Source organism: Nyctereutes procyonoides, unplaced genomic scaffold (genome assembly GCF_905146905.1).
Source record: "Nyctereutes procyonoides isolate TBG_1078 unplaced genomic scaffold, NYPRO_anot_genome, whole genome shotgun sequence".
NCBI classification, from domain to species: Eukaryota; Metazoa; Chordata; class Mammalia; order Carnivora; family Canidae; genus Nyctereutes; species Nyctereutes procyonoides.
Window position 1 is genome coordinate 6,390,972 of NW_026575142.1, and position 16,076 is coordinate 6,407,047.

General features: G+C 37.4%; 1 protein-coding gene across 3 annotated transcripts in view; it reads left to right on the top strand.

Annotated features, from left to right (window-relative positions):
* Positions 1 to 16,076, top strand: part of CERKL (ceramide kinase like) — a 106,937-nt gene that overhangs the window by 34,513 nt on the left and 56,348 nt on the right. For all 3 annotated transcript variants that reach the window (XM_055308542.1, XM_055308543.1, XM_055308544.1), the window contains exon 2: positions 5,180 to 5,422. In XM_055308542.1, coding sequence (XP_055164517.1) covers positions 5,180 to 5,422 — 243 coding nt within the window. The remainder of the gene's footprint in view (positions 1 to 5,179; positions 5,423 to 16,076) is intronic.

Consider the following 16,076-nt stretch of genomic DNA (forward strand, 5'->3'; position numbering starts at 1 on the left):
TTTTTAAAAATTATAAATGTAATGCTGATTAGGGAGAGGGACGTTATGGAGGTTTATGGGAAAAAATTAATCCCCTACTCCCTCATATTTCTCTTTAGTAGGTAACCAGTATTAAGTTTGTTGTGGGTTCTCTACTTGAGCGTCTTGTTTTTTCTTTTTAATGAAAGTGAGACGAAATCCCTCAGATTACTTTGTACCTTGCCTTTATTCCACTGTTTCATACCTCTCACCATGAATGTCCCTGGAGTCCTAACTTGCTCATTTAAGAGCTGCAGAAAACGGATTCAACCATTCTCCTCTTGAAGAACATGAACATTGCTTTAAATATTTCTGCTATTATAAATACTGCTGCAGTTAACATTTTGAAGTCTTTTGATACATATTCCCAACTTGTTCTCCAGCAGTTAGCATTTTTGCATTCCCACCAGTGCTGGGATTGGTTCCTTTCAGCCGCACCATCGTCGAGCATGATTTTTGATCTTGTGCCAATCTAAAAGGCAAAAACTGGTATCTTGTTGTTTTAATTTGCATTTCTTTGATTACTAATTAGATTGAACTTTCTCATATGTCTATTGGTCAATTTGCATTTCTTCTTTTGTGAAACGCCTGCTTGGGTCTTTTATGTACTTTGCCACTAAAGTGTTTCGTTTCTTGATTAAATAGATTATTTAACTGTCATGTGTTGCAGATATTTCTGCCTGGTTGGCTTCTGCTTATGCCATCTATCTATGGTTCTTTAGGTCTTTATAGGCGATTGAATAATTTTTTTTCTTTCTTTTTTGAAGTGTAATTGGCATGCCATTTTATAGTAGTTTCAGGTGGGCATTGAATAATTTTTATGTTAAGTATCTCAGTCTCTGTATGTCTGCTTTTACTGTCACTCTTAGGCTTTACTAATTTATGAGTATATAAAGTTCTTTCTAATCTAGAAATACTGATATATATTGTGAAATTGGGCTCATTTTTTTTTCTTTTTCAAGAGATTAACCCGTTCTGAATCGCCTTTTACTGAAAATTTCCTACTGAGCTCAGATGCCGCCATTATCACATTAGTGACTTTTTAAATGTATACAAGTTTCTTTGAACCCTTCTTTTATCTATTCCTAGATGTTTTAATTATTACAGCTTTACAAAATAATATCTGATCAGGCCTATACTCCCCCCTCATTACTGTACTTTTAAAACATTTTCTTCATTAATATAATACTCTTATTCCGAGAAGATTTGCAAATCATTTGATTAGTTTCCTTGCATCAAAGAAAATACCATTGAGATTTTGATTGGAATATCATTTTAAGTAGTCAGTTAATAATGAGAATACTGTCATAGAAAAAAATGTAATCTTAAAACTTAATAGGTCTCCATTTATTTAGTTCTTTGGTTTCTCAGTATGTTTGGAATAGCACCTCCCACCCCCAACCTCCGCTGCCCCATACAAGTCCAGGATCATTTTGCTAAATCTATTCTTAGGTGTGATATATTCATTGGCATAAAATCTCCTTATCCCCATTCTGCTTTCTTCCTGGGTATTGATGTATTTGTAACCAGCTTCCTTACTGGGTATTCTTATTAGTTCTAATGATCTTAAATAGATTCTTGTGGATTTTGCAAACATATTGTGATATCTGTAGAAAGTCATGATTCTAGCCCCGCTTCTGCCCTTCCCATGACCAATTGCCTTTTATTTCACTTTTCTTTCATATTGTATTGGCCAGAATGTCCAGAGTAATTGGGAATAGTAAGAGTGATCATAGGTATTCCTGTACTGTTTCCAGAAATTCTTCTGGTTTTTACTACTAAGTTTGATCTTGGATGTTGCTGTATTATCTTTAAATTTTCAATTTGCAAGTTTTTTTAAAAGACTTTATTTATTCATGAGAGACACAGACAGAGAGGCAGAGACACAGGCAGAGGGAGAAGCAGGCTCCCTACAGGGAGCCTGATGTGGGACTCATGCCAGACCCTGAGATCACGCCCTGAGCTGAAGGCAGACACTCAACCACTGAGCCACTGAGGCGTCCCTACAAGAGGTTTTATATTAGAAGTCATTGAATTATTGCCAAGGTAAAGCACACACACAGTATATAATTCAGATTATAATATAGGTCTTCCATGGACTGAAAAGAGGACTTTATTTCAGCCCTTCCATTTTTTTCTTTCCCCCAATGGTTCTTGGTTTCCATTCATCCTTCCATGGAACTCTTACTTACTGTATGTTATACTACATGAAAATATGAAATTTGTGTGAGAGGCAAAGTCATAATCAATATTGTAAGATTGGCCTGGAAGAAGCACCGTTGACAAGCCTGCTTCCTTTCATCCTTGAAGGTAGAGGAAGGATGTAACCTCTCCTGTCCCTCCCAAGTGTTCTAGAGTCCCTGGCCGGCTGTCAGTGGGGGACAGAAGAAATGTGCTGTACCCAGACTTGAAGCCTGAGCTTTCTGAGGAGGTGACAGGCCCAACAAATCGCCTTCGGGTTCACCTTATCCCACCACCATAACCGTTGAGAAAAAGGCTTGTTTTTCTGTGGTATGTGTGCTTTATGAACAATCGGGCGTAGTTTGCAGAATGGTTGGGAGAGGCCCACTCAGAATGCAGGGAAGCAGCTTCCTACTGCACCTGAGAGCCCTTGCTTGACTGGGGAATGCCACGCCTGTGGAAGGGCCAAGGGAGCGAGAGGGCCTGTGCGGCTGCTGTGCGCTGCTGTTATCTCTGCATCTGCTTCTATTGACTTTTTTCCTCTTATCATGGGTCATGTTTTTCCCTGCTTTTTAAATATGCATTGTGATTTTTAAAGAGAGATTTATGTGAGAGAGGGTGTGAGTGCGGTGGGAGGAGGGGCAGAGGGAGAGAGAATGGGCAAGCAGACTCCCTGCTGAGCACAGACCCTGACCCATGAGATCATGACCTGAGCCAAAATAGCTGGATGCTCAACAGACTAAGCCCCCCAGGTGCCCCAGGCACCTGGTGCATTCTTTATTTTTAAATAATTTATTTATTAGAGGCAGTGTGCACGTGCCCACATGAGTGGGTGGGGTGGTGGGGGAGGGGAGGCTGGGCCCAAGGCAGAGGGAGAAGCAGGCTCCCCCCTGAGCGGGGAGCCCAATGTGGGGCTGGATCCCAGGACCCCGCGATGTGGTCTGAGCCAAAGGCGGACACATAATGGGCTGAGCCACCCAGGAGCCCCACATTGTGATTTCTGATTGAATGAGAGAGATTGTGAGTTTTGATGTGTAAGGTTGGTGACTATTTTTGTATCCCTATAGTCTTGAGCTTTATCGTAGGTTGTAGTTGTTACTCGGAAACAGTTTAATCCTTTTGAGGTTTGCTTTTAAGTTTTGTTGGGTGATTCGAATCAGAGCGACCTTTAGTTAGCTCACGAAGGAGACCGTTCTCTTCCAAGGACCGTCCTCAGTGTCTCCCAAATTGCACTGTTTTTCCACTTTGGCTGGTGGCAGCGCCTGTGTGATCTCTGAGCATCGTTTTCTCTAACCCTTTGGGTAGCTCTCTTCCCCTGGTCTCGCACATATGCCATTTATACTCAGCTGAAGGTTCGCGGGGGCCTCTGCAGAAAGCTCACCTGCCCGCAGCTTTCCCCTCCCCAGCCATTTGCCTGGTGGACAGAGTCCTTGGGGCTTTCAAGTGCTCTTCATTCCTGCTTCACCCACGGAGACAACCGGGCTCACTGTGGCCTGGAAACCCTCTCCAGGCAGTAGCCTGGGGCGCTCCTGTGCTTCCTTTGTTTCCCCTCTTTCAGGACCACTGTCCTGGGCTACCTGATGGCCCAGTGTCTGAAAACTGATGTTCTTTCTTTTTCTTTTTCTTTTTCTTTTTCTTTTTCTTTTTCTTTTTCTTTTTCTTTTTCTTTTTCTTTTTCTTTTTCTTTTTCTTTTTCTTTTCTTTTCTTTTCTTTTCTTTTCTTTTCTTTTCTTTTCTTTTCTTTTCTTTTCTTTTCTTTTCTTTTCTTTTCTTTCTTTTCTTTCTTTCTTTCTTTCTTTCTTTCTTTCTTTCTTTCTCTTTTCTTTTCTTTTTTTCTTTCTTTTTCTTTCATTTATTTGAGAGAGAGAGAGCATGAGTGGAACAGGAGGGGCAGAGGGAGAGGGAGAGGGAGAAGCAGGCTCCCCACTGAGCTGGGAGCCCAACATGGGGCTCGATCCCAGGAGCCTGGGATCATGACCTGAGCCGAATGCAGAGCTTAACCCACTGAGCCACCCAGGGCCCCCTGAAAATGGATGTTTCGTGTATCTCACGTACCTTTTTAGTTATTTCAGGCGAAGGTAAACCAGTCCCTGTGATTCTGTGTTGGCCAGGGTGGGAATTTTAGAAGTACTTTTTAAAAGTTTAAACACTGCTACTTTGAGAGTCAGTTGAAATGGTTTTTTACCACAAAACCTATTTTCTGACCTGTGGTTGACATAGCCAGTACACTTTCATGCCACTGTGAAATAAAGTCTGCCTGTGGTAAGACTCAGGTGGATGGTTCTTTCTAGATGGGCAGGGATTCGCACAGTGATCTCACCCCGCTTCCTTTGTACATGTTTTGCTTTACCTGGAATGTATGTACTCTTTTTCCGTACGCCTCACCTTTAATACTTGTTATAAACTCACTTCTGTTAATGAATTCTATTCTTCCCATTATTTTATTCTGTCCCGATTAGGGCTGAGGAGCCTCTTGCATAATGCTAATTTACTGTTATTGAAATGTTGCTTTAAGTTCTTGAAATTCTCCTATTGAATATCTTCAGTTTTTGAATGTCCTAGGCCTTGTGTGACAGGGACTCAATGCCATTTTTCCTCTCTTTTCCTTATTTTATTTTATTTGTTTTGAGAGAGAGAGAGAGAGAGAGAGAGAGAGAATGGCAGAACGAGAGAGAAGCAGACTCCCCATTGAACAGGGAGCCTGACACAGGGCGTGATCCCAGGACCCTGAGATCATGACCTGAGCCAAAGGTAGATGCTTAACCATCTGAGCCACCCAGGCACCTCTTTCTCTCTTTTCATTCTTCAGAAAATAGACCCAATTTTTCTTCCCTCCCCAACTCACACAGGGAGTGATCTATAAAGCACAATCAATGAAGTGAAACATGATAAAGATTTTGTGGGGTTTCACTTTTTGTAATTCATGCATAGAAGATCTGGACACAATGGTTTTGATCAGAAAATTTAATTTTTTTTTCAGGTGACTCCAAATGTGATGTTCAATGTAAAGAAGAATTTATTGAAGTCAAGGACATATTCTCTGTCAAACTGAAACGACGTTATTCTGCTAAGCAACAGGGAAATGGTACTTTATTGGGTATCACACTCTTCATTTGTTTGAAAAAGGAACAAAATAAATTAAAAGATTCTACGCTTGATCTTATTAATTTAAGTGAAGACCACTGTGATGTATGGTTTAAGCAGTTCAAGAAAATTTTGGCAGGTAAGTACTTCTCCTCATTGGACTTTTTAATGAGTCTGGTTTACTTGCTGTAGGTTATTAATCTGAACATGATACTGTATTTATGAGTAGAGCAGTCCTTGAGTATGTGAAGACTGTTTTTATTCCCAGTTTGGTGAGTGTTTTTATCATGCAAGTTGTTGATTTTTGTTATGTGCTTTTTCCACATCAATTGCGATAATCATATTTTTTCTTCATTCTGTTGATGTGGTGTATTACGTTGATTTTGGTATGTGGAGCCATCCTTGCATTCCAGAAATAAATCCCACTTGATCATGATATATAATCTTTTTAATATGTTATTGAACTTGGTTTGCTGGTATTCTGTTGAGAGTTTATATATTAATATTCATAAGAGATATTTGTGTGTAATTTTATCTCTCTCTTTTTTTCCTTGTATCTTTTATCTGGCTTTTGGTGTCAGGGTAATGCTAGTCTCCTAGAATGAATTGGGCACTAACACTTTTGAAAGACCACTTCCACAAAGAAGCTTTAATAATTTGAAATAACACAGTTCTTAAGCAATTTAGTTCAGTTGAATTATTTTTTAAAGCATATTTATTTTTCGATTCATGTCTCTTGATTTTATATTAGAATTATTTTTTTTCCATGTATGTACTGATGGCAAGTGTGTATATGTACTGGGTGGCTTGAGGATAACAATTTATCTCTTTAAGGGTAGATTTTTCTAGAGGTTAATATCCAGAAGGGGGAGAATATATGTACTAAAATATTATCTCTGAATGAATTTAGCATATCTGAAATTTCTAAATGGCATTTATATTTTACATGCTAAATAAAATTCATGAATACAAATATGCAATTTAGATTTCTAGAACATATCTAGTTAAGATATAATCAAACTGAATTTCAGGATTAGTTTTTTTTCCTCATACATTTGTAAGTCTTGTTTCCTTTTTAGCCCATTTCTTTCTGTTTGCCAGATGGATCAGTACAGAGACAGCTGGTGTAGTTGATGGTGCAGTTTGGTGTAAGATGACACAGGGCAGAGAGGGGTGCCAGACAAAGCACAGGCATGTGATGATGTTAGAAAGTTGCAGGCTAGGTGTCGTTGATCAAGACCGAGGACCCAAGTTGGCCAAAGGCAACCACCTGATAACATTAGGCCTATAGACAATGAGCTGAAGTGGCGTTAAAACTAGGAGACCCTGTTACTAAGTGGAACCATGCTTCCTTGTTAACTCCTCTGGCACCTTCCAGGAGAGCTGATTCTTTCAAGAAGGTGGAAAACTATAGAGGCCGTAGTATAGTTCACGTCTATGGAAACATAGTGAATATATATTTTTAATGAAAAGCATCCACTTTAACGGTGGGTCTTTTACAGTGTTTTATTTTATATTCATGTAGGAAGAGATTTTCAAAAGCTTAAATAAAATAAATTAGTAAGTGCAATTACATTTCTTTGGGCAGGTACTCGTGAGACTTTCATGTTCTATAAAATAAGAATGTGATTTGATAAGGAGAGGCAAAACTCTTTCTTTCACTGAAGATCTGAGGAAATTTTCTCCCATGGGGCTTATGAAAGGCTAACAGAGTGACCTAAGGGGCAACTTGCTCTATGTATCTCATCTATAAAACCAATAATAAGTAGAGGACATCACAACAAAGTTCAATTTAGTAAAAGCAATTTTATAGGAGTAGAGGGGCTTATTGAAATAAAAGAGACCACACATGCTACATACAAAACACAAAAACATTGTCCAAATATTTTTCCAGCTTTAAGAATGATTTTTTTTGTTTTGTTCCAAAACCAAAACCATTGATTTTTTTTTGGTACCTAGGATTAAAATCTAGGAAAATTATAGAGATGAATACATTTATATATATTTTTAGGATATAATCTGCAGGGAATGTTACTTTTTTGTAACTTTGATTTTGTTAAGTGTTGGAAAAAAAAGTAAAAAAAATAGAAAAAACAAAAAGAAAAAAATGATTTGGGTAAGAGTTGGAGATAGTAAAATATATGAGGTCATATACTCTGGCACGGTTCCTACAGGACAGTGATTAAAGCAAATACATTGACATTTGAAGTCAACCAACTCAAGCAAACAACAGACGGTTGAAATTCTCTAATAAAATAAAGGAACCTAACCAAGATGGTCGGAATGAATGACTTTGCTCTCAAGTGGACTTACCAGGTCCTGTAGGAGGAGCCAACTCCTCTTTATCTCCAAGCCCCATAGAGATAGTCCTTTGTCAGTTTCATCATATGATTATAGCTCTGAATCTCTCTACCAAACTTCATATAATACCAACATTCCTGTTTAAGGTTACAATTTTAGAACATTTTCCTGAATTTTTTTTAACTTGCAAATCTGTGTAATGCATGTGTTCACCAAAGTGCCTATCATCGGAGAGACAAGCACAGTTGGCTCAAGTCTCATTCCAGAAGTGGAGGGGGGCGGGGGGCGGCCTGTGTCTTTCTTGAGAGGCTGAGGGAGATTGCTCTTCCTGGCTCTCTCCTGCTCTCATTTGCAGAGTTGGGTCTATTTCCTTCCATTTCACATTCACTTTCCCTATTCCGTGCTACACTAAACCAGGTTTGGCAGATTGCTGATTTCCAATTTTTTAAAAATCCCTTCCCAACAAATTTGTATTTACACCAGACTTGACTCAAGTTTGGGGGGAGGGGGGAGGAGGGAACAATATGTAGAAATGTACATCATAAAAATATAAATAACTTATGTTTGAATCAGATATCACTATTTTAAGTCCCCAAACCTTGCTTTTAACTGGTCCTGTGGCAAAATCAGATTTAAAAAAAATACATTTTTGTATGGGTGTATTTTGAATGATGTCTTTAATCAGCAAGTGAAATTTTTTTTCTGGCAATCTTCTACATCCCTCCCTTTTTTTTCTGTTAAGATAAACATGAAGAAAACATCAAAAGCCTCACCTAGTTTCTCCTTTAGTCTAATTCATCTAACAATTATAGCATGTTTGGATATTAAGAATTATTTTTAAATATACATACTTTTCTTTTGAACTGGAGCAATGAATAAGATGTGATAAATTCCTGAGAAAAGAACAAATTGGCAGCACTAGGAGGAGGAAAAAGACAATTCTCAAATATTTGAAGTTTTAAGACCTAGATGAAAAGTAACCAGATTACAGTTTATATATTTATAAAAAGGGAGTCTTAACACTATTTCAATTATTATTTGAAACTAAATCCTCTTACATTTCAGTTCTTTTTAAACACAGTTGAACAAACATCTTTTTTTTATTCTTAATAATAGAAAAGTCACCATGACTTTATTGACTAATAGACTATATTAGCTTAATTCATGTAACACATTTTATATTAGGCATTGTTGGGAATACAAAAATGGATACGGTATATGCCTGTATAGGACATTCTTGATCTGGGAGACAGAAAAGAAAATATATATTATAAATGTGTTACGGGCCACAATGAAGATATGACGGAGCAATAGAGAGCATAACCATTGACCATTGATTCAGAAATTAAAATCTTTAAGAAATGCAATTTAGTATATAGTCACTGATAAGCATAATATATAGTTACTGTGGTGAAAGTAATTTAATACAGTTCTTTTCTGCTTTTTTCAATACCTGTAATACAAAGATAAATAAGCACAACCTTTAAATATAGCATTGTGTACACTAGATATGTTAATTTTTTATTCAATTAGGGTGTGATCCAGTCTCTGCATATTTGGGTTTCCTGGAAATGGTGAATTGCAAGCTTCTCTGGACCTAGAGCCAACCTTTTCTTTAGAAACCATAACCTACTTTAAAGCAAATTCATAGGCTTTTTTTTTCTTTTTCTGAGCGGGAGAGAGGGAGGGCAGGAGAGGGACAGAGAGAGAGTGAGGGAAAGAGAAAGAGAGGAGGGACAGAGGGAGAGAATTTTAAGTAGATTCTACACCTAGCACAGAGCCCAGTGTTGGGCTGAATCCTGTGATTCTTGAGATCATGACCTGAGCTGAAATCAAAAGTCAGCCGCTTAACTGACTGAGCCACCCAGATGCCCCCATTTTCGTAGGTGTTTTGACAGGTACCCTACAGAGAAGGATAAAACAAAGTACCCCCCGGGTGATGTCCAGGGCCACTTAGAACTGAACGACTTTGCACGAATGAACTGGTTGATCTCTAGTGGAGGCCTAAGAAGGTTGAGGAAGCAAGGAAAAAGATTTAAAAAAAAATTCTAAAGTCTCATCCCCAAATAACTTAGAGAATGGTAATGTCCTAAACAGACAAAATGAAATCAGAACACTGGTTGGTTTGAAGGAAATGTTCAAATGTTTCTAGACACATTTGGGATATATTACAATATCCTGTTGGAGATGTTTAGTAGGCTGGGCATGATGAAAGCTTATAAGGAAGTAGTATGGAGTTATTAAAAAAAAAAGAACAGGGCTAAATACAGAATCTTGGGTGATATATATTAAAATAGAGAAAGGGCACCTGGGTGGCTCATTTGGTTCAGCATCTGACTCCTGACGTTGGCTCAGATCATGATCTCAGGGTCTTGAGATTGAGCCCCATTTGGACTCTGAGCTGGGGGTAGAGTCTGCTTAAGATTCTCTCTCTCCCTCTACCCCCACCCCATCCCCCCTCCATTTCTGCATGCTCTCTCTCTCAAAAAAAAAGGGGGGGTGGGGAGGGAAGGCAGAGAAGACAAAAGCGAGAACAACAACAAAATAGAAGGTGTGCTCTCAAAAACAAAAACAAACCTGTTCTAAAATAGGACCATTGAATTTTGTTGTTATATTTAGGTTTTGCTAATTTATTTATAATATTTAATAGTTACCCAGAGACAATTAAAAGAAGCATTTTTAACACATATCTAGTTACTTCTGAAATATTTTTGTTTTATTACGTGCTAATTTCATGAACTAGGCTAATAAGCCATATTTGAGTACATTTTGCCCTTGTAGTCTCTCTTGTTCAACAGCCTCACTCAGTGTTCAGCTATGAAAAATAGAAAAAATGGAAAAATTACTTAAATACTTGTTTTTTTTTATTCCTAAGAAGAGTAATTTTTTCCCCCATTTCCCCAAATGTCAAAACTTTTTCCATGGGATAATAATGTTGGTCTTTAAATGATGCTTTCTTTGATAGCAAAAGCCTGGGCTTCTTAAAATTTGATTTTTGTATAATATTGTCTTATGTCAGAAAATTATAGTAAAATATGTTTTGAGGTTTTTTTTAAATCCAGGCTATATCAATTATATTATCGTGAATCCAGCAGAATTTTTCTTAACAGGGGAACAGACTGATAGGAAGTTTTACTTGAATATGCTGCCAAATGATGTACTTATAAGGAAAAATAAACTGAAGATCAACATTATAATGATTAGTTAAAAATAAGCAGTTGTTATATGTCAAATGTATGATAGCTTCAGACATTTCATTGTGTGCTATTTGAAATTGGCAACACTTGTCTCCTCAGGGACAAGTTGTTTTCTGCAAAGACATTATGTATGAAATATGGGTAGTTTCTCTTTTGAAGCACTAAAAAAGTAATTTAGGACCAGTTGAGTAGAACATCAAAATTATGTATATCATTTTTGGATATGTTTTTACCATCAGTATATATTAAAATTATGTAGACACTGATTATATATCTATTTACGTGTAAATATCAAAGTCCAGTCCCACCGGAAGTACTCTGTCCAACAAAAGTCCTGTGATGTCTGCTGCCTTTATGGTTTCAAACTGAGCTCTGGAGTGTCACCACCCCATTCCCTACGATGAGCCTCCTGGGTGGGAGTCCACCTGTACCTGTCACTCACCCTTGGGCAAGTGTAGCTCCTAATTTATATGTTTTATATTTAGTAGGACTGAGTAAGGCTTTGTTTGAAGAAAGCTTCCCAAACTAAAGCATTGGGAAAACTCTGATCTAGTCATCCCTGGGGATGATAACCTTGTTGCATTTTTAACCTGTCATCCATGTCTTTTGGCTGATGGCTGGGCACACAGAGACTTGATGTCTTTGAGCTACCAAAATATACACTCACTATGGCAACTATAGATTTGGAGCCAGCAGAGACTCTCCATGAAATTTTATTCTTGCCAATAAAAGTTACTTATTAAATATATACTTAAATGTATTTTTCTTATCCATAGCCTTATATAATATTGCTTACAAATTAATTTGCACACACAGGAAATATATTTTATCAAATTAAAGACTGAAATTGAGTTTAAAAAGGTTACTTCAAAGGTTTGGATTCTTTTTTCTTTCTTGAACTTTGTATTGCTTTCTAGCTGGACCTTCATAGAAAAGCAGTGAAATTAACCTAGTTTTTATTGAATTCTTAATGATTAGTACACTACTTAGCTCCTCAAAGAAGATTAACATATTAAAACCAAAATCTTTTTGAACCAAGCATTTCATCAGATTTCTAACTGAAAATATAAATTGTGCTCACGAAAATCTTGCTTAATAATGTACAGGAAAAAATACTTCTTATGTTGAACCAGTTTGACATGTTGAGCCATTGTTTCATTTCCAGCAATTAGTAGTCTAAAAAAATCACTGTGAACACAAGTCCCGAGACATAACAAACTTGAGCAGTAGAGCCCCCACCAAGAACTTCACATGCTAGAACAAGCAGAGAATATGAAATAAGTATATTAAAAGTGATTTTAAAATACTAAGGGCATCTGGGTGGCTGCGTCAGTTAAGCAGCTGACTCTTGATTTTGGCTCAGGTTGTGTTCTCAGGGTTGTAAGATTGGACACCCAGTGCAGAGCCTCCCTAAGATTCTCTCTCATTCCCCTCTCCCTTTGTCCCTCCTCCCTCTAAAAAAAAAAAAATAAAAACATAAAAGAATAGGATACAATTGAAAAAAGGATCACATTTTTGCTATGGCATATATGTGTGAATTTCATCTTTTTAAGGATTCATTCTCCTTAGGACTTTGCTATTCCTGATCCTGAGAATTCAAAGGTCCTGATTAAATGCAGTGGATCAAGCATCAGGTGCCTTATGGTCCTTGAGGTTCTCATGTGTTGTCAGGGCCAAAACCCACAGATGTCAAAGATATGAACAGAAGTTTGGTTTAATGAACATATATAAAACTCCGTACTCCACAGTTAAAAAGGTATCTTTGCAGGGATTTATCACAGGTATGTTCTTATCCTTGCCAGGTTAAATATTCTTAAAGGTTAGCCAATACCTATTCCTGAGTCCTGAAAGGTTATCACTGATTTTCCAAGGCTATTACCTTGGGACTGGTTCCCAGGAGCCTGGTGAAGGGTGTCAGAGGCATGCCAAGGGTTTCTCTTGCTCCTTGAAATTTCTTTCTTACTAGCATCTGCACTAAATCATAGCCATTACTCCCTCAGCTGAAAGGCAAGTTAAAATTAGTTCTAAGGAAATGCAAAATGTTGTTTGTACTTGGGATGAGTGACACAGGTCACAGATGAGTGACATCTTCCCAAGAGCTTCTTATTGCCCTCTGTAGCACTTTCATCCTAAGGGAGGACTATGTTTTTGCATGTAATTGACTATAATTATATTTTAAAACAACTAATTGGTACCTTATAGAAGAAAATTATGTCCCTGCTTCAGTCATTGATGGAGTATCTTGAGAATAGGAGTTAAGAGGTATAGTCTCAAGTCATTTCTGAGATATTTCAAATTCTCATGCTCAATGAAAGTCCTTTGGACTCTGCCTTCCGTATAACTAAATTCCCTCTCTGGGGAAGATATTTAGATATTCTTTGTCACATTTTACCATGTGATTATATTCAAAGGCTAAATAAGAATTTCTTTAAATATTTCCAGTAATACGTTACATTAAGTTTTCATGCTGTTAAATAAATTAGTTAACGTTTCTTCCTTTATTCAATTATAGAGAGGTCATTATTGTAAAATTTTAAATCTTAATGATAATAGCTGACATTTATTAAGCATTTACTATGTGCCACTTTTATAAGTAATTTTTATTAATTATCTCATTAAATCCTCATAGTATCAAAAACTACAAATGTGTTCTCATGTAGAAAGGGGAATATTACTTAGGAATTTTGTTTTGAGGTTCGAGGAATTAAAATAATGCATGACAGCAAATAGGATAATTAAATTTTTATTATACTCATTATCTCTTAGTTTATACATGAGAACACTAAGGCTTAAAATAGTCTAAAATTTTGCTAATCTGAGGTTAAAGAGCTAATATGTGGCGGAGGAGCTGGGAACAAATCCAGATCCATCTGAATCTGTAGCATGAACCCTTAGCTAATGTACTGTCACCTACCAGGTCAGTGGTATATTCTATAATTCTTAAATATATTTTATTTACTGTACAACTTACACTGTCTCCTGAAGAAGAAAGACTTTAAACCCCATTCTTATAAGGAAACAGCTGTATTGTCTTGTTTGAAGATTATCACTTCCTAGTTTTTTTTCCCCCTCCAGATTATGATTCAGAATTCTAGCTTCTTGAGTTCTAATGCTGACCCCCAACATTTAGGGTGAGCAGTGACATTATAATGCATTTCCTCACCCTAAAAAAGAATTCCTCATCATGACTATCACCATTATTGAGGTTTCTCAGGTCCCTTTCAATGATTTGGCATGCACTTATGAAAAATATTATACCAGTTCTTTTTTATTAGCTTAAAGGGATTTTAAAACATCTAAAAATAATGGTTTGTGACTGATTTCTATGCTTTATGTTTAGCAGAGTTTCCTAAGCAAATCAGAAATGCTGTAAGCCTACAGGAGAGATTACAAGTGGCATCAGTCCTTAGATGAGAGTATAATGGATTGTCATTTAACAACTTTTTCACTGGAAAGAAATGAAGTAAAAGAGTAATAAAGCAGCATCCTCACAGTATGCATAAGTAGGAAATACATAATATTTCATATTAAGTGACAAATTATTATTAAGCCCCCTGGCATTCATTAGACTACCATTAATGCTAATGGAATTGCATGTTATTTATACAGATATTATGTGTAACTCCAGGAGTTATAATCTCGTATATTTGTTGGCATTGGAGGCAGGTAGGTGGATATTTGTGATGGCTACATGCTGAAACATGGTGACAGGATTTTCAAATCAACCATTTATTTGTCCTTATCATCATGAAAGAGAAAACACCTATTTTTAATTTTTTCTTTGAAAAATTACCTTAAATGGAAATTTGTGAAATTTGAAAAAAAAGTCTCTTCTGTTTCTACTAGTCATATGCGGTCATTGCCTTTCTAATGAAAAGAGAAGAGGTGGGCACAAGTGAGGGTTACTTGTGAGGTTGGGTTCCTGCGCTCTGTGCAGCAGCTAACGTCAGGCCACATTCTCCTGCACCTCAGTGCCTTCCCACTTGTTAAGTAAGGGGCCAAGTTTCCTTATCTGTTTCTGTCATCTTCTGTTTGCCCAGTGAAGTCCAGTTTGCAGTTCAGGTGGTGTCCCCAGCCAATCCTCCGCAAAGCTGAGCCACACAGCAAAATCAGACACCTGTCTTTTATGTTTGGTGGCCCTTCCCATACTCTAATAGGACGTGTGGTTGCTTACATTCTAATTGTTGGCATATGTAGGTGTTACCTTATTAGACTGTAAGCTCTTCTGAGCACAGATTTTGTAAGCATGTGGAATTGGGTTTCACATATTGTAAGTACTCCATAAATGTTTGTTATGTTATAAATGTTTGCCTAACTCTGTAAATGTTGGTAAAGTGAACTGAATATATTGCTTCTCTGGTGTGTGTTAGGCATCGTCCCAGTTCCTTTTAACATAAGGCAGCTTATTTAATCTTTATCACAACACGTTGATCATGGTCGGGATTTTTTTTTTTATACATACCTACAGATAGCTAAAGAAGCAATTATCAGGGATTGATTGACTTGCACTGGGTCACATGATTATAAAGGGGTGAAATAAGATTCAAACCCAGGCTTTCGTGACTGTAAAATCCACCTGTTTTTCACTATGCTACACTGCCTCCCCAAAGAAAGATTTAAAACTTTAATGCATTGTTTTTTAAAAGAGTGGTCTTGGTTTCTTAAAAGGCAGAGTGGAATGTACGGTGCCATGTATTTGGAACTAACTATACATTGTCAAATACATATATTTTAAAAGTCTTGGAAATACTGGAAGGGATGACATCAATGGGCCATGTAGATTGAAGATCTTCTGGAAGATGAGAATCTGATGAAATTGGTCAGCTGGGAAAGGTAGATAATACTAAAACTTTGAGGGATGCCTGGGTGGCTCAGTGGTTGAGTGTCTGCCTTCAGCTCAGGACGTGATCCCGGGGTCCCGGGATCGAGTCCCACATCGGGGGCCCTGCAGGGAGCCTGCTTCTCCCTCTGCCTGTGTCTCTGCCTCTCTCTCTCTGTGTCTCTCATGAATAAATAAATCTTAAAAAAAATAGTAAAACTTTGATCTTGCCGAAGAGAGGACCCTGTGCAGCCTAAGGGGAGAAGGTTTCCTGTTGCCCACGTGCCCACGCTTGGAGCAGCAAGACTGGAAGGTTGAAGACAGTCTGACAGGATAGCATGCCCAGCCTTTACTAGTGATTTTCTTCCCAAAAGTGTTACTCTTCATTCAGAAGTGCCTATCATATCAAAAATATTTCCATTTTTCTGTGCATAAAGACTTTCAAGTTCAAACTCCACAAGTTGTTTCGAAACTTA